The sequence below is a fragment of the Myotis daubentonii genome, chromosome 10 (assembly GCF_963259705.1).
Source record: "Myotis daubentonii chromosome 10, mMyoDau2.1, whole genome shotgun sequence".
NCBI lineage: Eukaryota > Metazoa > Chordata > Mammalia > Chiroptera > Vespertilionidae > Myotis > Myotis daubentonii.
Window position 1 is genome coordinate 32,548,406 of NC_081849.1, and position 22,472 is coordinate 32,570,877.

The 22,472-nt window shown below is 44.2% G+C and overlaps 1 protein-coding gene across 5 annotated transcripts in view; it reads right to left on the bottom strand.

Annotated features, from left to right (window-relative positions):
* Nucleotides 1–22,472, bottom strand: part of DENND2A (DENN domain containing 2A) — a 114,004-nt gene that overhangs the window by 47,196 nt on the left and 44,336 nt on the right. For 4 of the 5 annotated variants that reach the window (XM_059711984.1, XM_059711982.1, XM_059711979.1 and 1 more), the window contains exons 2-3: nucleotides 20,003–20,104; nucleotides 15,765–16,913 (exon numbers count right to left, since the gene is read on the bottom strand). In XM_059711984.1, the coding sequence (XP_059567967.1) occupies nucleotides 15,765–16,913; nucleotides 20,003–20,076 (1,223 nt within the window). In that variant the 5' untranslated portion in view covers nucleotides 20,077–20,104. The remainder of the gene's footprint in view (nucleotides 1–15,764; nucleotides 16,914–20,002; nucleotides 20,105–22,472) is intronic. The other variant, XM_059711981.1, reaches the window with a different exon arrangement.

Below are 22,472 nucleotides of genomic sequence, written 5' to 3' on the forward strand. Positions count from 1 at the left end.
AGGGACGGCTCCTGGCTTCTCTTCACTGTTACTTTCCTCTGGACTTTTTAAATGGTCCACAATGTTTACAGAGCACACGTATTAATAATTAGAAAGGAGCAGTGATGGCCAGTTCGGCGTGGACCAGGGGCCCGGGCAACTCCCCCCTTCACCCTGGTGGGTAGTATCAGAATGAAACTCCGGAGGCCATGGACACTCCACCTGCCCCTCAGAGACCTGTGGAACCCTGACTGGGTCTCTGCGGCCTGGCTCACTCTAGGGCTTCCTACCACCCCTACCCCCACCCGACATCCACATGGCGGTCCTTGTTCTGATGGTGTTGATCAGAATCTTATTCACACACACACACACACACACACACACACACACACACACACAACCACTCACCTTGAGTTTCTATGATTATTCTAACTTTATTGAACAATTGGGAGGTCATGAGGTGGGTCATGTTGGGAAACATACAAAACATCAGCCACCTCACAGGTTCACTCCACCTCCCTCCTCTTCTCTCCCTCCATATCCTTATCCACAGTAAGCCACATCTTACCCTGCCTCTGGTTGGAGCAGAACACCCTGCCCACTCAGGCTCTGGAGGCTCCCCTTCTACTTCCAGGCAGATTTGTCAGGAATTTCTGCTGAACACACTCGGGCCTTCCCAGAATGGGACGTCAGTCCCTCCAGCTGACCTTTGTCCTGGCCCTTCACTCCTTCCTGGTTGGGGTCCAGGGGGTCACAACACTCCTATGGCTCTGAAAGCACAGCTCATCTCTCTTATTTTGTTCACATGGGTCTAGCACAGTCTTCTAAACACGCTGCACGGTAAGCTGTGGCTGACTACTTAGACATAGTGCTTTTGTTTCTTCACCCACACCTCCGATCTCTCTCCGGCCCTCTGGGGAAGGTGCCCCACTGGATGCAGAGCTGGGATCTTTCATTCATAAGCCTTTTAACCTTGGACAAGCCACCTAAGGCTGAAACTCAGTGTCCTGGTTTGTAAAATAGTCACTACCTCATAGGATTGTCCAAAGCATAGGAAGGAGAATGGCTGCAAAGTCCTTAGCACCTAATGAGCACTCAACAAATGGTAGCTATTACTATTGCTGTTGTGGTGATACTATTTATGCAGTGAACGTTTTATATTGAACGTTTATAGTGTGGAAGGCAATGCACTTAGGGTTTGATAAACAAGGAGGGACTTCCCTAGCTGGTTTGGCTCAGTGGATAGAGCGTCAACCTGTGGACTCAAGGGTCCCGGGTTCGATTCTGGTGAAGGGCACATGCCTGGGTTGCAGGCACAATCCCCAGTAGGGGGGTTCACAGGAGGCAGCCAATTAATGATTCTCTTTCATCACTGATGTTTCTGTCTCTCTCCCTCTCCCTTCTTCTCTGAAATCAATAAAAATATATTAAAAAATATATACGGAGGGACAAAGTCCCTGCCTCAAAGAGCTTACATTCTAGGGAGGAAGACAGACATTCAGCCAGCTCATGCACACACAAAATATAAAATGTGCTAAGTTAATGATGGGAAAGAACAGGTTGCTACAAATGAGACTATCAATTTAGGTTGGGGATGCGTCGGGGAAGGCCTCGATGAGAAAGTCACTCCTTAAAGCTGAAACATAGAGGATAAGAAGAGCTTAGTTGGGGAAAAGGGATCCAAGAAGAGGGAAGGGCATGTGTGAAGGTCCAGCGGCTACAGAGAATGTGTGCATTTGTGGAAAGACAGCCATTCAGCAAGGCAGGCCTGCAGGGAACAAGAGTGGAGAGTGCCGGGCAATGAGATGGCAGAACCAGGCAGAAGCCATCTGCCTGCTTCCCAAACTTTGAGGATTTCTTGCATTTTCAATCTTTCCTCTTTACTCCTTTCTTCCTCTCTTTTTAAAAACATGCTCAGGTTTCCTCTATCTTGAAAAATCTTTCACTTGAGGCAATGACCCTGGTAGTTCTGCTATTTCTCACCTTCCTTGCCAACATTTCTAACTGGGGAGAGGGAAGGAGGAGGGGCAGACTTCTGTCTACGTGTTAGCTTACCATAGTTCACTGGTTTTTCTTTCCTTTACCCTCTCAACCTGGCATCTCTATGTATCCCTTTTCTCAAACTGTCCCTTAAAAGTCACTAGTGATTTTATGGTAAAATCTAACCAGTTTCTTGGTTCTTTAAAAAGAAAACTTTTTATTGATTTTTAGAGAGAGAGGAAGGGAGAGACAAAGAGAGAGAGAGAGAGAGAGAGAGAGAGAGAGAGAGAGAGAGAGAGAGAGACCGAGACCGATGTGAGAGTGAAACATCCATTGATTGGCTGCCTCTTGCACCCTCCCCACCAGGGATGGAACCTGCAACCCAGCTATGTGCCCTGACAGGGAACTGAACAGGCAAACTTTCAGTGCACAGGATGACGCCCAACCAACTGAGGCACATGGGCCAGGGCTCTTGGTCTTTTTTTTTTTTTTTTAACATGACACCACTTTTCTTTACAAGACATCTCTCAGATTCTACAGTGTAAGCAGCAGTAGTTAATGTGCCATCCACGGCCAGGGGTTGGTGTGTCAACTGTTGTGACCGGTCCTTGATGAGACAGGTACAGAAATTGAAAGTAAGCATTTAGAAACTTTTTAAGCAATCTGACAGAATACATTTTTTAAAAAGTGAATCTTGTACATAGTATTATCTTTTTTTTTTCTTCATTTCATTTCTCTGGTATTTTATTATATTTTACAACAGTATTGTTAGGCAAAGGACTGCAAACACAAGCACAGGGTCAGGGTGGTTTGAGAAGGCTGATGCAATGCTGCCCCAGGCTACTTCCCCTCTCACACAACCCTTCCTGGGCCTCTCTTCCTCTTTCTGGGCAATGGGTGCTTCCCAAGGCTTTTCCTCTTTAGGCTCTAAACTTTCGTATCCTCGCATCTAAATTCATCACCCCTTATCTGCACCTCATCTCCACTCCTTCATGAACTTGAACTTGTCACTTAGGGCAGGATAACCAAGAAGGGCCAAGCCAGAAACGTCCATGCTGGGTGTCTATGGTCTTAAGTGAGGCCAGGAAGCTAAAATTGCTATCCATGCACTGGGGTCCTGCCTTGTTAACAGAAGTTCATGAGCCCCATCTCCCTCCCCTTGAGGTGTCTAGCCTGGAGAGGAGGACTGAGTTCCAGAGCTCTAGCAGATGGGGTCTGGTGGTGGTGGTGGTGGTGAAGGGGGAAGCAGGGCTGTGCTGTTTTCTCTAGGATGGGAATGGGCAGTGCTGTGCACCCACCCTGAACAATCCCTAGACTGGGATGCCAGGAGCCCAGACTGGCATTCACAGGGATCTGATTAGAGATGGAGTGGTGGTGGTCTGTGGCCAGAGCAGGGCGAAGCCACAACTCCTGGGTTCTCCTGGTGAACTCATCAGATTATATTAGCCAGAGTCCTCAGTATGCCCACTACCTAAATCTGCTAGAAAAGAGGCAAACTGTTCAATGAGACCACAGACTCATCCATTCAACAACACCAATCAAGTACCAACTAAGCACTTTACTTGGATTAGCACATTCAGACTTCGCCACAACCGTGGAAAGAATTACTACTATTGTACACATTTCATATATGAGAACTCAGGGGCATAGAGAGGTAAGATAAATTTCTCAATGTCACACAGGGAGAAAGTGGTGCACTGGGGAGTCTGGTTGGAGGCTCATGCTCTGAGCAACATGGGTACTGAGCAGAGCGTGTAAATACAAGCAATGCATGAGAAAAGCTGCAGTTGCAGTCCACAGATGAAAACAGGTTCAGTTTCCAGGGTATGAAGTTATGAACTTGAACTAACATTCCATACGAAATCACATTACATGTTACTATGAATTACCCAGCAAGCTCTCTATTTCCCTCATAATGTAACTAAATTATACTATGAAGAGAAGCTAGAACCCTCATAGAAAAAAGAGGGGACAGTCGGGGGTCGCTTCCCTGGGAGCTGGGCAGCTTCTACCCTAATGTCAGGAAGCCCCACTCCTGACAGCTGAGGGACAGAGTGACAGCCCTTAAGGGACTGTCTGGAAGTTGAGCATAACCCTGAATAAGCTTGGTCTCTGATCTGATTTCAGAAGGGACTGCAGCTGTGCTGTTGAGAGAGCTCTATAACTGTTTTTACTTTTTTTTTTCATTTATATATATATTTTATTGATTTTTTTACAGAGAAGAAGGGAGAGGGACCAAGAGTCAGAAACATCAATGAGAGAGATCGATCAGCTGCCTCCTGCACGCCCCCCACTGGGGATGTGCCCGCAACAAAGGCACATGCCCTTGACCGGAATCGAACCTGGGACCCTTCAGTCCGCAGGCCGACGCTCTATCCACTGAGCCAAACCGGTTCGGCTGTTTTTACCTTTTTAAAACCTCATTTGAGTTACCTATGAAGCAATATTTGTACAGATCAAATTTTAAAATGAAAAATTATAAAGTACCTATGAAATAATATCAGAATAATTAAAATGTTTTATTAACAATAAATGCCCTAACAAAACAGATGTTTGCATGCTTTAGGCTCTCCAAGTCCCAGCAGACGGCTCACTTACTTAGAGTATACGTAACACAACCTGGATTATCTGTTGGGGTTTGTTGGGATGGGATCAGCCTGTATCCAAATGGCTGCTGTCAGATACCCTGGGATTTCAAGCCATAGTATGAATTTTTTAATGATGCTTCCATAGTTCCAAGAACAGTATGCTAATATAAGAGGTTAGCTATACTTTGCCTGTAATTTCCAACACATTAAAGGTACCACCGGCCCTGGCCGGTTTGGCTCAGTGGCTAGACCGTCAGCCTGCGGACTGAAAGGTCCCAGGTTCGATTCCAATCAAGGGCATGTACGTTGGCTGCGGACACATCCCCAGTAGGGGGTGTGCAGAAGGCAGCTGATCGATGTTTCTAACACTCTATCCCTCTCTCTTCCTCTCTGTAAAATAATCAATAAAATATATATTTTTTAAAAGCCAACAAAAATGCTAAAAAAGGTACCACCAGTCTAAATAGCATTAGAAAAGAGCAATTTCTAAAAATTATAAACTTCCTAAAAAAACTGATTAGAAGCCCTAACTGGTTTGGCTCAGTGGATGGAGCATCGGCCTGCGGACTGAAGGGTCCTGGGTTCGATTCCGGCCAAGGGCATGTGCCTTGGTTGCGGGCACATCCCCAGTGGGGGGTGTGCAGGAGGCGGCTGATCGATGTTTCTCTCTCATCGATGTTTCTGACTCTCTGTCCCTCTCCTTTCCTCTCTGTGGAGAATCAATAAAATATATATTAAAAAAAAACTGATTAGCAGATGCTTGTTCACATTGCAAAACTCTCATTTAATTTGCAAAAGAATTCATCACAAAATTTCTCTATTTCTGTATTAAAATGTTGGTTTTCAGGTAACTAAGTTCTATGCAGGAAGCCTGAAAGACAAATTTGAATCAACATGAAGCCACGGGACATAAAAAACTCAAGAAGAAACCAAAAGTCTTTACATGCCCAGTTTCTAGGGCCTGTGGGGAAGAGTTCTAGTTACAAAGTCTGAGTTATCATCCTCGTGTGTTGGTAACGACATCTGCAGGCAATGACTTCACACAGCTCCTCCTAAGCACTGTTTCTGTAATTTGCATAGATGCCTCCAAGGACAGGGGGTCCTCTGGCTCTGAAGCTCAGGTGCGTGATTAGGCCCCCGAAGAGGAAAAATATGATTAAACAAGCCATCCCACCGTTTAGCTAAGTCTTTCCTATAAAAATATTTTTTATTTTGAAAAAAAGATTTTAATGCCTTTATTTATATATTGAGAGAAAGGAATTTTCGAAAGGCTAATGATAGCCATATCTAAATTGGCTTCACTCTTGTTTAAATATTTCCACATTCGTTCCACATCCAGCCCACATGTTTAATAAGCACCTTACGAGGGTTGGGATGAGCTCATAGCTGGTGATATAAAGGCAAGAAGTCCCTGCCTTTGTGGAGCCCACAGCCTGTTGAAGGGGTGCAACCTTCTCTCAGCCTGAGTTTGCTTCCTGGGCCCTCAAATTATCACATGATTTGTATACTCCTTAGTTTTAGAAATGCTGAAATGATCTTATTGGCCTACTGAAGTTTGCTAAAGTAGGTTATAATTTATGTAATATCCAAATTTCAACCACCAGTGTCAAATACTGTGATTTCAAGTAGCATTTTGAATGTTATTTGTTATTTTCTCATATTTTTGTAAATGAAATCTATAATATGCTAATTAGACCGGATGTCCTTCCGGTGAACCTTCCAGACGACCTTCCGGACGAAGCTGGGGCTGCAAGTGAAACCTGTGTCCCGGGTGCCTGCTGGCAGCCAGAGGAAAGCCCGGGTTCCAGGTGCCAGAGGGAAGCTGGTGCCGGCAGCCGGGGGAAGGAAGGCCTACTCTTTTTTTAAAAAAATATTTCATTGATTTTTTACAGAGAGGAAGGGAGAGGGATAGAGAGTTAGAAACATCAATGAAAGAGAAACATCGATAAGCTGCCTTCTGCACACCCCCTACTGGGGATGTGCCCACAACCAAGGTACATGCCCTTGATTGGAATCGAACCTGGGACCTTTCAGTCCACAGGCCGACGCTCTATCCACTGAGCCAAACCTGTTAGGGCAGGAAGGCCTACTCTTGCATGAATTTCGTGCATTGGGCCTCTAGTACTAATATAAGAGTTCATCTAACACCTCCATTTGGATGATGCACAGGGATCTCAAAATTAACAGATCCAGAACTGAACTCATACTCTTATTTCCCTCTCCCCATGAGGACCAGAGCCTCCTTCAGCACAGGTCATTTCAGCAAAGGCTGTCATCCTCTCTCCTACTGCCCACTTCTAACCTATGCACAAGAGTTCTACCTGCAAAGTACTCCTGGAGTCCACCCACTTCTCAGTTCCCACTGCAACTACACCACAGGGTAACTCCAATACCACCTGGCTCTTCCTCCCACCCTCTCAACTGGCCACCCTGTCACCAGTGCCCTTTCCTGTCTCCGTGCTGCTGTGGGGCAAGATCCTAAAAATGCAAATTAGATTGTGTCTCTCCCCTTCCTAAACTTTTCAAATGCTTCCTATTCGTCTTAGGCAATAGGCCCAAGTTCCTGCCTGGTCTACAGGGCTCTTCGGGAGGTTGGCTCCAGAGGACTCTAGGGTCACACCCCTCCTGACCCTCTGGCCACACCGCGCAGTTCAGGTCCTCCAGAGGCCTGAATGAAGTCTTTCTTGCCCCAGGACCTTCACCTATTTGTTCACTCTAACTGAACTCCCATCTCCCGCTGTCACCCTTCCCTGGGAACCTCAGGCTTCAGTCTGAGTGCTATCTCCCTTCCGATCTGGCCATTTCATGACAGGCTAAATACCACCACAACCCCCACTCCCCCAGCAACACACACACACATTCCCATAGCACTGTGGTTATGTAACTAGTTGTGCACTTCCGACTATTACTAATCTGTAAGGTCCATGTGGGCAGAGTCTCAATCTACCTTGTTCTTTGCTATATTCCCATGTCTAACACTATACTGGTTCACCTTAAATATTTGCTGGTTGAATAACTGAATGAGTATTTTAAAAGCTGGTTTTAACAGTTACATTTACTGCTTATAATTTATCCCTATTTTGACAAACACAGATAAAGCAACTGTATTCCTAGAGCTAATTGTTAGTTGATTGTTTTGAACACATTTCCTCCAGAATTATTTTCAGCCATGGGCTAAATAAGCTTAGATAGCCTGGGACCCAGCCACCACTTAAAACCCATAATATAATCAGTTAGAACCAGGATGCCATGCTCTGATTCCCTCATCTGCCTCCAGCTGCCATAGACTCCCTTCTTGCTGCCCAGGCATTTTCCCTACAGCCCACCACACCTCTGGGGAAGGGCGTGCGTACCAACGGCTGTCCAGAGTAGGGAGCTAAGTGGGAGATTGCTTATGTCAGCTCTTGGCTTGCTCTGTTATCAGGTATTTCCCCATCAAGGATTATGACTATCCACATTTGGTTTCTGCTTCTCTCTATGCTGAATCCAAAATAGAAGTGTCTGAAAAAAAACTATCTCTATCCACCATCGTGTCTAAAATCCAACCATTTCCACCTTCTGATGAGAACTAAGACATGACAACCACCCTTCTAAGATAGATTAACCACCACCCTCTCTACTCTCATCACTGTTTTCCAATGTGCTAATACAGAAATAAACAAATTTACAAAGCAAGCTTCTCAGATACTTTTTGATTAATTTTTGTCTAAATCTCAAATTAATCAAACAATTTGTCCCTTTGAAGCTGCTTTTTTTATTATTTTAAATATATTTGTATTGATTTCAGAAAAGAAGGGAGAGGAAGACATAGAAACATCAATGAGAGAGAATCACTGATCGCCTGCCTCCTGCACGCCCCACAATGGGGATCGAGCCTGCAACCCAGGCATGTGCCCTGACTAAGGAATTAAACCGTGACCTCCTGACCTCCTGACCTCCTGGTTTATAGGTCGATGTTCAACCACTTAGCCACACCAGCTGGGCCTCTTTGAAGCTTTTAAACATTCAGTTTTTAGACACAGCAGTGAGAGTTACCTCATGGATGTCATGTTGACTAAGGCAGACTCAGAACGACAGGGACAGACCTCAGCGTTGCTGGTAAGTGAACTTTAACCACTAAACTGATGGTAGCTGAGGGTTGCTGCCCAGCCAGAGCACTATGGAGATCCCTATCAGTCCTAAAGAAGATAAAAATTAAGGAATCAATAACAGCCATAAAATGACCGAGGTTTCATGTCCTCAAAAAATTCTGAAAGTCTCATGCTAAGGTCCCAAGGAAAGGCTGAATCTATATAATGCCAAAACAATCAGTCGACAAGTTGAAATTTTGGTCAATGTAGTTATTTGGTTGGATAATGATCTAAAAAAATCTGTCATATCATCAAATTAAACTAAAACAAAAAAATCTGAATTCAAGTTAAAACCTTTGGGGTAAATAGATACATGTGAATTCAGGATGCTGCTTATACTTAAAAAATAATAACTTTTCTTGTTTAATGTCAGCCTTAAGGCATTCCTGTCAAAGTTATTAAATGTATGCCATAAAACATACATAACCAAGTTAATGCTGCTGCAGGAACCTTATCTTTGGAATTTCCTGATATTTGAGGGTTTCTCATTTTCCATTTTAGGACTGAAGACATAAGGCCTTGCATTTAATTTCCTGGGGCTTTAGAGAAATGAAGAAAGAAGAGAGAAGAAAGGGAAGAAAGAAAGGAAGGAGACGAGGAAGAAGAAGAGATAAAGGAGGAAAGAGAAAAAAGGGAAGGGAAAAATAAAAAGAGAGAAAGAAAAAAAAAACATTTTCTTAAACTGAGTATCTGAATTCATTGGTTTGGCTCTTGCTGAGGTGGACTAATTGGTCTATGAAAATAAGCTGAATACATTCTCTAATGCACACAGCCTGGCCATGTAATTCTAAACCTTCATAACCTCAAAATCCTTAATCATTTCTTTCTTCAACCTTGGCTTGGCTTTCCTGCCTCAGGGCAGTAAGTCTGCCAAATGCAGAGTTGAGCCTTTTTTTTTTTCTTCCTATTTCTTTTTTCTTTTAGAGATAGGACCACAATAAAGAGCACACTTTATTTTTTAAGAGCAGAAAGTGAACATCTTGCCCTAATCACTCCCATTGTACTATTTTAAACAAAATGAAAAATCCAAAGCCAAAATTCTTAAAACACAGCTGATGCAACCATATTCAAACTGGCCAAGAAAAATTTCATCGTTGGACTGAAACTAAGTAACTTTAGCTGGTTTGAAAGAAAATGCTGGAAGACTGAAAATAGCAGATGGTAGCTAAAAGAAAAATGATAATGGAAATAACTGTTCACCAGGTTGATCTGTCTTCCCAATGATGACACAGATGAAAGACTCCAATTTCCCAGAATCAACCTGCCCCGGAGAGCGGGCCTCTTTGCAGGAGCAGCCCAGAAAAGGGTGTGGGAGAGCTGCTGTTGGGAAGCATGGGGACGGGAGTAGAAAGTCGCCAGAGTATTTAGGGGCCTGGGCTTGGCATTTGTTTGGGAAAGAATGCAGGGTTGGAGATGATTCAAACTTTCTCAAAACATAAAGAAGAAATTCTCTAAATTCTTCTAAGATTTCACTGATACCAAAGCCTAATAAAGATAGTGCAATAAGTACCAAGTACAGGCCAGTCCCATTTATAGAATACTGAGACAAAGATCTTAAAATATTAGCAAATAGAATTTCGCAGTACATTAAAAATAATAATAAACCAAGACCAAATAAGAGTTCATCCCAAAAATCTAAGGATGGGTTAGTATTAGATATAAATTCACTATTAATAGTCAAGGGAGAAGAACTATATGATTGTATAGAGTTGCTGAAGTATAATTTGACAAAAATCTACCATTTAATCCTAATTTTTAAAACTCAGTAAAATAAGAAATATAAATGAACATTACCTTGATAACATAAAAGCATACCTCAAACAAGAGTGTTTGAGAGTGGAATACTAGAACCATTCCATTAAAGTTAGGGGTGAGATAAGTCTGCCTGTTGCTTATTATTTAATTCTGCTCTGAAAGTATTAGCCAGGGTAATGCGGTAAGAGAAAGAATTTGGAGGTATAAATATTTTTAAAAAGGGTAAAATAATTCTTTGCAGGCAATATGATTATATACATAGAAAGTCCAAGAGAATTAACTGACAAACTATAATTTAAATTTTTTTTAATTTTTAAAATAAAAAAAAATTAAAACTAACATTTTGTGTGAGTGAAATTTGATAGTGCTATATAGAACATTTAGAAAAATACATGCAAGAATAGTTAAGACATTTTTTAAAAAAGAGAATAAGAAAATAAATAAGAGGTTTATAATTATTAGAAGGGAGACCAAATGATCATTTTTTTTCATATGACATGATAGAATAAGGAGAATGTCCAGGAGAACCAGCTGACTCATTATCAGCAACAATAGGAAATTTCTGTAAACTCTATTAGATATTAAAATATATTAATAGGGAGAACCAAGATGGCGGCATAGGTTAACGCCGGAGTTTGCTGCTTTGAACAACTACTTCAAAAGTGAAACTAAAACACGGAACGGACATCACCCAGAACCACAGGAACGCTGGCTGAGTGGAAGTCCTACAACTAGGAGGAAAGAGAAACACACACGGACACTCAGAGGAGGCGCAGTGCTGAAGTCAAATTCTGAGGTGCGGAGTGCGCGGAGCAGGCTGGCGGCGGAGGGCGCGGTTGTTGTTTTCAATCGGGAGGGAGTCGCAGACTCTGAGCACCAGATCCGGGCGAGTCTTTAGGGACCCAGACTCAAACGGGAGAAGCAGGACTGTCTGGCTTCGGTCAGAGCGAGTGCAGCTTTCTCTCCGAGCTTTGCAGCGGGTGCTGGGACTCAGAGAGGCAGAGCCCCTGGGGACAGGACTGAGAGCCGCCATAACTGCTCTCTCCAGCCCACCCTGTTGATCCTGTGCGACCCGCCCCGCCCAAGCCCTGCACAGAGGCATTTGCCGGATAGCCTCAGGCAAAGGCTAGATTAGCACCTCCCTAGAGGACAGAAGTTCTCTCACTGCTGACACAGCTGATTCTCATAGCCACTTGGCCTGGAGGTCAAACCCTCCCTGGAATTAGCTACAACAATCAAGATTTAACTATAAGACTTCGAACAAAGACCACTAGGGGGTACACCAAGGAAGCATAACAAAATGCGGAGACAAAGAAACAGGACAAAATTGTCAATGGAAGATATAGAGTTCAGAACCACACTTTTAAGGTCCCTCAAGAACTGTTTAGAAGCTGCCGATAAACTTAATGAGATCTACACGAAAACTAATAAGACCCTCGATCTTATATTGGGGAACCAACGAGAAATTAAGCATACACGGACTGAAATAACGAATATTATACAGACGCCCGACAGCAGACCAGAGGAGCGCAAGAATCAAGTCAATGATTTGAAATGCGAGGAAGCAAAAAACATCCAACTGGAAAAGCAAAATGAAAAAAGAATCCAAAAATGCGAGGATAGTGTAAGGAGCCTCTGGGACAGCTTCAAGCGTACCAACATCAGAATTATAGGGGTGCCAGAAGATGAGAGAGAGCAAGATATCGAAAACCTATTTGAAGAAATAATGACAGAAAACTTCCCCCACCTGGTGAAAGAAATGGACTTACAGGTCCAAGAAGTGCGGAGAACCCCAAACAAAAGGAATCCAAAGAGGACCACACCAAGACACATCATAATTAAAATGCCAAGAGCAAAAGATAAAGAGAGAATCTTAAAAACAGCAAGAGAAAGAAACTCAGTTACCTACAAGGGAATACCCATACGACTGTCAGCTGATTTCTCAACAGAAACTTTGCAGGCCAGAAGGGAGTGGCAAGAAATATTCAAAGTGACGAATACCAAGAACCTACAACCAAGATTACTTTATCCAGCAAAGCTATCATTCAGAATTGAAGGTCAGATAAAGAGCTTCACAGATAAGGAAAAGCTAAAGGAGTTCATCACCACCAAACCAGGATTATATGAAATGCTGAAAGGTATCCTTTAAGAAGAGGAAGAGGAAGAAAAAGGTAAAGATACACATTATGAACAACAAATATGCATCTATCAACAAGTGAATCTAAGAATCAAGTGAATTAACAATCTGATGAACAGAATGAACTGTTGATTATAATAGAATCAGGGACATAGAAAGGGAATGGACTGACTATTCTTGGGGGGGAAAGGGGTGTGGGAGATGTGGGAAGAGACTGGACAAAAATCGTGCACCTATGGATGAGGACAGTGGGTGGGGAGTGAGGGCGGAGGGTGGGGCGGGAACTTGGAGGAGGGGAGTTATGGGGGGAAAAAAAAAGAGGAACAAATGTAATAATCTGAACAATAAAGATTTAATTAAAAAAAATATATTAATATATTAAATAATTAAAATATTTAATATTGAAAAAGAAACAGACACCCTGATTAATTAAACAAAAGAGAGCCAGAAAACAGTAATAGCTAACATTTATTAAGCCTTTACTATATCCCAGGCTTTGTTTTATGATTTACACATATTTACTTATCTTCTTCACAACTTATGAAGTGGTTATTATAATTATCACCATTTTATTTATTTATTTATTATTATTATTTTTTGTTAATCCTCACTGGAGGATATTTTTCCATTGGTTTATAGGGAGAGTGTAAGAGAAAGGCAAAGACAGAGAGAAAGATCGATGTGAGAGAAACACATTGATTGCCTCCTGCATGAGCCCTGACCAGGTCCCAGGCCGGGGAGGAGCCTGCAACCAAGGTAGGTGCCCTTGACCAGAACTGAATCGGGGACCCTTTGGTCCGCAGGCCAATGCTCTATCTGCTGAGCCAAACTGGCTAGGGCTAATTATCACGACTTTAAGTAAAATGAGGCCAAGACAAATTTAGTAGCTTGTACAATGTCACACAGCTAACAAGTAGCAGAGCTAGAAGTACTCTGGCTCTAGAATCTTCTCTAATGCTATATACTGCTCATCACAGCATTATTTGTAAACTGGAAACAACCCAAGTGTCCATCAGTAGAGGAACAGCTAAATAAAAAATTATCTATCCACATGATGTAAAGAATGTGGTAGTTGTAGAAAGGTGGAAGAAAAAAAAGGAAGGTAGTAAGATGCAAAGATCTCAATGATATTGTAAGTAAAAAAGAGTATAAAAAGGAAGAGATATATAGCATGCTTTCACTTTTAAAAGACATAATTTTTTATATACTGTAAATTTATATAAAATTCTAGAATAAACATACCTTTTTCCCTAGAAGAGAATATAAGAAATTGTTTTAGGGGGGTGGGAGCAACTGGGAAGAAGTCTATAGGAGAAAAAGGAGACATACGTAATACTTGCAACAATAAAAAATTTAAATTAAAAAAAAAAGGAAATTATGTTTTTGTTTTTGTTTTTTAATATATTTTATTGGTTTTTTACAGAGAGGAAGGGAGAGAGATAGAGAGTCAGAAACATCGATGAGAGAGAAACATCGATCAGCTGCCTCCTGCACATCTCCTACTGGGGATGTGCCCGCAACCCAGGTACATGCCCTTGACCGGAATCGAACCTGGGACCTTTCAGTCCGCAGGCCGATGCTCTATCCACTGAGCCAAACCGGTTTTGGCAGGAAATTATGTTTTGGCAGCCAAAAGAATCCTACCTGACAGACCTTGTTGAGTGGGGGAGTGACATGCTCTAATCTATATTTCTAGATAATTTCACCTAGCTGCTGAGAAAGGAACATACTGGGGGTAGTGGTGGATCCAAGATGATTAAAGTAGTAGCAGTGGAGGAGGTAATTCAAGATAACATTTAAAACTAGAACCAAAGGACTTGCTGATGAATTAGATGGGAGTACGTGAAAAAGAGAGGGCTCGGAGATGGCCCCTAGGTTTCTGGCCTAAGCAAAATGAAGGACAGTACCATTTAATAAAATGGGAATTACTCTGAGAGGAGGTGCTTTGCCATGGCCTGGATTGAGAATTTAGGTTTGGACATATTAAGTCCAAACTATTAGCTAACCAAATGGAGACCTAAACAGGAGATGACTAGCTTAATCTGAAGCTGGGTGAGGGAGTTGGGGCTGGAGATACATAGTTGGGAGTCATGAGCATGTAACTGACATTTAAAGCCATGAGACTGGATGAGATCAGTTAGGGAGTGCATGTAGATGGAGAGAAGTTCCTGTTCTGACCCCAGGATGAGGTACGGATGCACTGGTGGTGGTGGTGGTGGGGATATTCTGACACTTACGAAAAGGAGCAGCCAGTGAAGTAGGACTACCAGGAAAGTGGGTGACCCAGAAGCCAAGTGAACACATTGGTTCAAGATGTAGCACCTCAGCTGTTCCTCAATTGCCAAGAGAGTTGGTCGATGACAAGAACAGATAACTAGTGATTGGATGCAGCAGGATGGAGGCTGTTTGGAGCTTTGGTCAAGAGCAGTCTCAGGATAAGTGGCAAAAGCCCAACTGCAGTGGGTCAAGGAAAAAAACAGGAGGTGAAGAAGTGGTGACTGTAAGTACGGACAACTGCCTGAGGAGTTCTGCTCTAAAGCCGGTTTCCACGTTAGTGGGATCAGCCAATGAGCACATTACAGAAATGGACTAGAAATATAAGTTTCAAAGCAGAGAAGAAACTGAATCCAAAGCATAGATTTTATTTTCAAGCATTCACATGCTTTATTACCTAATGTGTTATTTTAATATTATAAAATATTCACAGTGTGTGCATCTATGTATAAATGAGGAACCTGAGGCTTCGAGAGAGGTTAAGTCACTTGTTCAAGGTCATAGAGAATGACCATGATGGGGCCAGGGTAGACCCAGGCAGTGTGTGTCTGTAGCCCACACCAAGACAAAACATGAAAGGAAGAGCCAGGAAAGACTGAAAGTACCAAGCACTAGCAGGGATGGCAGTCGAAAATAGGGCACCCATTAGCAGCAATTAGTAGATGCCAGGGATAAAACCAATTTTCATTGAATGCTTGGTTACTGTCTGAATCACAAGTACTCATCACATCTGAAGGATAAAACAAAGACAAAACACATGCATCAGTCATCACGTGTCCACGTTTAGTCAATAAACTACCTGAAGTTATAAACAGTCTCGACTAAGTACAAGACCCACCAGTTTACGAAAGCAAGTAAGTAGACTGAGCAGCAGCTGTGATGAGGCATAGACGACTGAAGCGGACAGTCGCCGGCACCTACCTGTGGTCAGCACTGGGCTTCGGTCTCCCATTCCACAGTCTTCTGTTCACAGAGGGAGGTGGTGGAGAGGAGGGCAGGGGTGGGGGAGGAAGAGTGGGCAGAGGAGGCAGGTTCCTGCGATCTTTCCGGAAGCTGAGGCCCGGGCTCCCATCCTTGTCCCCTTCTCCATCATGCATGAACGTTCTCCGGGGTTTGGGCAGGGGGTTGATGAAGTGTTTGGAGGAGGAGCCTCTGTATACACTCTCCAGGCTCTGATCACAGGCTTTCCCGTAGGAGCCTCTCCATTCCTCTGCCACCTCGGGGGTGGGCTGCCTGGCTTCCAGGTCCAAGTGGTGGGACCTGAATTCTGAGCCACTCCCACATCCACGGTTCCCTGTGAGGCTGGACCCCTCCTTGTTCGGCACACAGTGTGGGGAATAACAAGTCCCTGGTAACTGGAGATCCAATCCTGCCACGCCATCCTTCAGAGCCTGCTCAAGTTTCTTGACCTGCACCAGCACAGAGAGGCTATCGTTCTGAAAGCGCTGTTTGCTAAGCCTCAGCTCTAGGCCTTTGCCCATGCTCGGAGACAGCTCCCTGGATGGCTGGCTTAGGTCTAGCCTCCGCTCCGCATTCTGTCCCACGACTTCCACTACCTCCTTGTTCCTCTCGTTCTCTTTGCTCTCTCTTTCCGGCCTCGTTCCGTTCTCAGCTGCTGTGAACTGAGTCATCACACCATCATCACATCTCCTGTCCGTCATGCAGGATGTCAGGTAATCCTCTTGCCCATCGGCTTTCCTGCCAGGTGCAGGAGTGGGCAACTCCCTTTTCCCTTCCCATTCCGATATCTTGTCCTTTATGCTGAGGGACTTGTGCCCGGCCCTGCCTCGGGCAGGAGGGCAGAGGTTCTGAACTCCACTGAGCTGCCTCCTGCCAGCCTTGCTGGCTTCTTTAGCATTGAGACCTGAAGCTGGGTCACTGATGATCATATTTGAGTTGAACATGTTCTGCTGAAAACAGTCTACTCTTAACTTTAGCTTCAGGTTATTGAGGTTTTCCAACGGGCTTCTTTGGAGGGGTGAGTCCTGATCAGTCTTTAGGAAAGGACTGGAGGACCGACAGGGCTGCCTTTGGAGATCTTCCCCAGCCTTTGGGCCTTCCACCTGGACCCTGAACAAGAAAGATAAACACTGGGTGAGGACTCAGTAGCCGCGTTATTGTTCTTGGCTGGTCATAGAGATTTCCTAGAACTCAGATATATTATATGCTGGCTGCAAATCACAAACACTGAAACCACCATTTAAAAAAATCACATAATATTTTTCTTGGGGAAGATATCATGGAGCTATTGGATTTGGAGTCCAGTAGACTTGGGTTTAAATCCTAATTCAACCACTGACCAGCTGTGTGACCTTGGGCAAGATGCTTACTTAACTTCTCTAAATCTCAATTTCCTCGTCTGTGAAATAGGAATAATAGTGATAATAATACATATCTAACAGGGTGACTGTAAACACTGAATGAGCTAGCCCACATAAAATATCTAGCATGTCATGAATGTACAAGACGTGGTGGTTACCATTATTATGAGCTTTTTTCTCCCTGATGAAAATAGGAGAAGAGAATATATAATCTAAGTTTCCTCTGCTTCTGTTTTTGATGGATGGGGCTTTGTAATGATTATTCACAATTAGAACATCGCCATGAGTTACAAAGTTTTTGCTAATCCTGGGCTTGGTAAGTTGTCCTGATTTGAATCGGTGAAGACACAATGATTGGCTGCATTTGAATTAAACCTCCTTTAGAATGTGAGCCCTACTAGAATGGTCTCTCCATGAGGACAGGGATTGTTTTGTTTCGTTTTGAATTTGGTGTGTTTTGGCTACTGATACATCCCTAGCACCTAGAACAACACCTAGCAGAGTAGAAAGGCCAATAAATCTTTGCTGCATAAATGAGTGAATCAACAAGCAGATCCGTATCTCATGGGTGGCCTACAACTGCACTGTCCAATATAGTGGCCACTAGCCATATGTGGCTATTTAAACTGAAATCAAATTCAATTCAGTTCCCCAGTTGCACCAGCCACATGTTGAGGACTCAGTAACCACATGTGGCTAATGGTTACTCTAATCGGATGGAGTAGAACATTCCCACCACTCCAGAAAGTGCTGGCCTAGAATGTACATATGGGGATACATGCCTCCAAATGTAATCCTAGGAGATTAGTGTCATAAAGATGTTGAAAATTATGTTGAAAGAAAACCAGAAAAACATTTTTAAGCTAGTCTAATGAGAATGGGAGTACCTGTGCTTCCACCAACACCGATCATGCCTGAACACAGTGACTTTAGATGTGTCAAGATTAGCAAACATGCATAGGCCTACTTCATGGTGCACTTTCTGTGAAACATAGATGAAGCTGTGTAGGAATTCTGAAACCCCAGTTAGGTTTACATGAGGGATGAATTATTACCAACTACACACACTGTATTTCTATTTAGCTTTCTATTCCAAAGACTAACAGTTGTTTATGTAAAGACTTCTTCCTATGGAACAATAGCTCGTAAGTTGTGTTGCTATTCTTGGTTGCTCAATATAAATTAGAAACGTGTGAAATTGCAAACACATTTTCATGTTACATATGGCTACCAAAGCAGAATTCCTTATTTAAATAAACAATTAGCATAAATAACAGAGTGCTTACAGAAAAGAAACACATTTTTTAATTGTTCTGTTACCACTGAGGACATTGGCATGAATTCAGATTTTAGTCAGAATTGGAATCAGAATCATTTTGTTGATATTTTACTGAGAATTCAAAAGGCAAAAGTTAAAGTCCTTGCTCTCATGGAGCTAGAAGTGAGATGAAGAAATAGGACAGACACATAAAAACACAGTTCAGGTTAGTGCATGTTTAGTGACAAATATATAATCACTAATATCACCTATATTGTTAAACAACACTGAAAAAATTTTGATTTATTGATTTGAGAGAGGGGGAAGGAAGAGGGAGGGAGGAAAGGAGGAAGAAAGGGAGAAAGGGAGAGAGGGAGAGAGGGGGAGAGAGAAGAGAGAGAGAGAGAGAGAGAGAGAGAGAGAGAGAGAGAGAGAGAGAGAGATTTGTTGTTGTACTTATTTATGCATTCATTGGTTTATTCTTGTATGTGCCTGGACCAGACATTGAACCCACAACCTTGGCGTATTGGGACGACATTCTAACCAACTGAGCTATTCAGCCAGGACTCTGTTAAACAATGATGACAGTAGATAAATACATGGTTTTAGAGTCAGAGGGACCTGGGTTGGACTCTTGGTTCCATTTTTTTTTCCATCTTAAAGTAAGAACCCTATCTCCTTTGTCTAGACTGGAACTTTAGCAGTAGAGGTCTAATTTACCTCATTTGATGTGCCCAGCACATAATAGGTAGTCATTAAATATTTATTAAATGAATGAATGAACGAGCTAATACATGTAACATGTCCAGAGTATGTACATTATAAATCTTCATATTAATAAATGGTAATTAGTGTTATTTAAGTTATTATCTAAGGTTCCAAACGTCTGGCATGACTTCACAATCACTGAGGCCCTATCTAAAAACTAAAAAGGGATGCCTTGCTGGAAGACCACGCTAGGGTGACAAAGCTCCAGCAAGAGCAGTAAGGATGATGAAACAAAGGGCAGAGTGCCTTCTTCACATGGCTGCCACACCCAAGAACTTCTCTAGTTCCTGTTTCCAGGAGTCTATGGCCCCAGGAGGGGTTCTACAGCTGTGAAAAGCTCAGGGATTGCCAACTCCTTTGCAGAACGTGTGAGCGAGTATCAGAGGAAAACACCTGGGGAGAAAACAGTCCTGCTGATATAAGATGGGTAAAGATGCTATGCAGACAGATGCAGCTGCCAAGATTTAGGGCTCACTGATATTTACAATACCTGTGCATTCCAGTAGTGAAAAAAAATAAACCCTGGACTGGGATGTGTGACTGGGGACATTGCCTGGAATGGCCCTGGGATCATCCTCTCCAAACACTGGGTGCTAGTCAGACCTTCCCTTGACCACTTTGGTTTCGGGTTCTTAACTGAGTGCAGTGCATGGAGATGACTGACAGGAGTCCTGCTCATCACAACGACTCAGAAAAGAACACCTCCTTAGTTCAAGGAAGTGGGGTTAGAGAACAGGGAAAGGCAGTAGTGAAAGGAAGGAGACTGAGAGTCCGGGCCAACTTCTTCACTCTTGGGGGAGAAAAGTTCTTACTTGTCAGCCAGTTTGAAGCTCAGGTTTTCAGTCTGGCTGTGGCTGCCTTTGGTCGGCCTGCCCACGGTCATCATGTCAGCATGGAGAGGAGCTCCAAGTCTCCTGGGGGAACAGGGATGCATACTCAGTGAGCCATGTCAGCAAATCTAGGGCCCACACCCCAAACTGTTTACCCCTGATGGATTCTTCCCAGGAGTGGAGGATGACAGGAATGAGCCATTCAGAATCCCTCACCGAGGAAGTGGGGGCAAGGGCAGAGAATCTTGAGGTCCCCCCAGATTCAGATGCCATACCAAACCTCTTCTCACGTGTGTATACATATATAAGAAAACACGTAGCCTTAGAAAGCAAAACATAAATACCAGTACAACCTGACACTTTTTCAGGCTAAGAATTTGGGATGAGCTAACAGCCCCCCAAAAGGAAAGAGTTGTTACTTTATTTGAAACAAGAAATAAACCACCCACCGAAGTGTTAATATCCACACAGAGGAACTCTGCTCTGCTGCTGGCCCTGATGGTAGGCATAAACCCACACTGTCCAGTGGCTCCAAACCCAAGAGGAGGAGCTGCCTACCCACTAGGTCATTTGTCAGGTCTAAGGAAAACTAGGAGATGGGCCTGGCAAACCTAGGAATCCCACTGCGCCTATCAAACCTGAAAGATGACAAGGACCACTGGATACCAAGGCAGCAGCCTTAGTGAAGTAGCAGTTTTTAAAATATATATACTTAAATATATATACACTAGAGGCCCGATGCATGAACTTCGTGTATGGGGAGGATCCCTAGGCCTGGCCGGCGATCGGGGCCAATCTGTGGGGCAACCGGTGGGGCAATCAGGGGGCGGGTGGGGGAAAGCCCTGCTGGTACCTGCCTTGGCCGGCCTGGTGCTGCCCACTTGCCAGCCCCAGCTCCACTGCCACCGGTAGCCTCCCTCTGTGGGATGACCGGCGGGGCAATCTGGGGGGTGGGGGGTGGGGGGTGGGGGTGGGGGGGGCCTGCTGGCATCCGCCTTGGCTGGCCTGGGGCCTGCGGGCTAGGGGCAGCCCCTGCATTGAGCATCTGCCTCCTAGTGGTCAGTGTGCATCACAGCCGGTCATTCCGCCGGTCGTTCGGCCTTTCAGTCAACTTGCATATTAGGCTTTTATTATATACTAGAGGCCCAGTGCATGAAATTTGTGCATGGAGAGGGGTCCCTCAGCTTGGCCTGCACCCTCCCCAACCCATGACCCCTCAGGAGATGTCCAATTGCCTCTCACAATCCGGGACCACTGGCTTCTAACTGCTTGCCTGCCTGCTTGATCACCCCTAACCGCCTCTGCCTCACCCCGCACCCAGGACCCGGACCCAGGATTCTCTCTTCCGGCCGGTTGTAGGCACCTGGGACCTGGGCTTTCCTCCCTCTGGCCAGCCGCAGGAACCCAGGACCTGGGCCGGCTTTGCCCGACCTGGCCGCAGCCACAGGGGACAGTGGGTGGGCAGCTCTCCCGGGCCGCAGGTGCAGCTGCTGGCGCCCAGGACTGCAGAGCAGGTGGCTTGTCCCTCTCCTGGGCCGCAGCCTGACTGGTCCCCATTCCTCTCTCACAAGCTCATTTGTGCCTGGCTGGTCCCCATTTCTCTCTCCCCAGTGTTGACTGTCTGAGCCATTACGGCATGACGACGTGTGGGCATGATGACCATTTGCATATTAGCTCTTTATTATATAGGATACTAATATATATACATATATGTGTGTGTGTGTGTGTGTGTGTGTGTATACACATACGTATATGTGTAGATTTCAGAGAGAAAGGGAGAGGGAGATAGAAACATCAATGATGAGAGAGAATTATTGATTGGCTGCCTCCTGCATGCCCCCCACTGGGGATTGAGCCCCCAACCTGGGCATGTGCCCTGACCGGGAATCAAACCATGACCTCCTGGTTCATAGGCTGACACTCAAACCACTGAGCCACGCCCAGCTGGGCCGAAGTAGCAGTTTTATAATGCTCTGGTGCCTGACATCCAAATGAACTGAAGTAGCTGATTAAGATGCATGATTTCTATAGCAATTCCCTATGGCAATCCGTGTCTCTCATCGTGAGGATGAAAGGATACTGCACGGGTGGATGTGGCGAGGAAGATGAGACCCACTGGGGAATGCCAAGCATGTAAAGCATGCGTGCCACATGGCCAACCCTCTGGAGGGAGAGGAGGTAATGCTTGACCAGAAGATCAAGGAGCACTGAACCTCCAGGGAAACTCTCTCCCAACTCATTATATTTCCAAGATTCCTATCCCTTCTCCCAAAATGGTTTACCTGCCAGGTGACAGGGTGGCTGTCCACGGTCCTGGCATCGGCATCCTTTACCCCCAAGAACTCAAAGCGCTAGGCTTCAAGACATGCATATAACTCTTGGGAAAAAGAGAGGAAGGTCAGAGGGAGAAAGAGAAAAAAAAAGAGAGAGAGAATGAACATGGGCAGCAAAC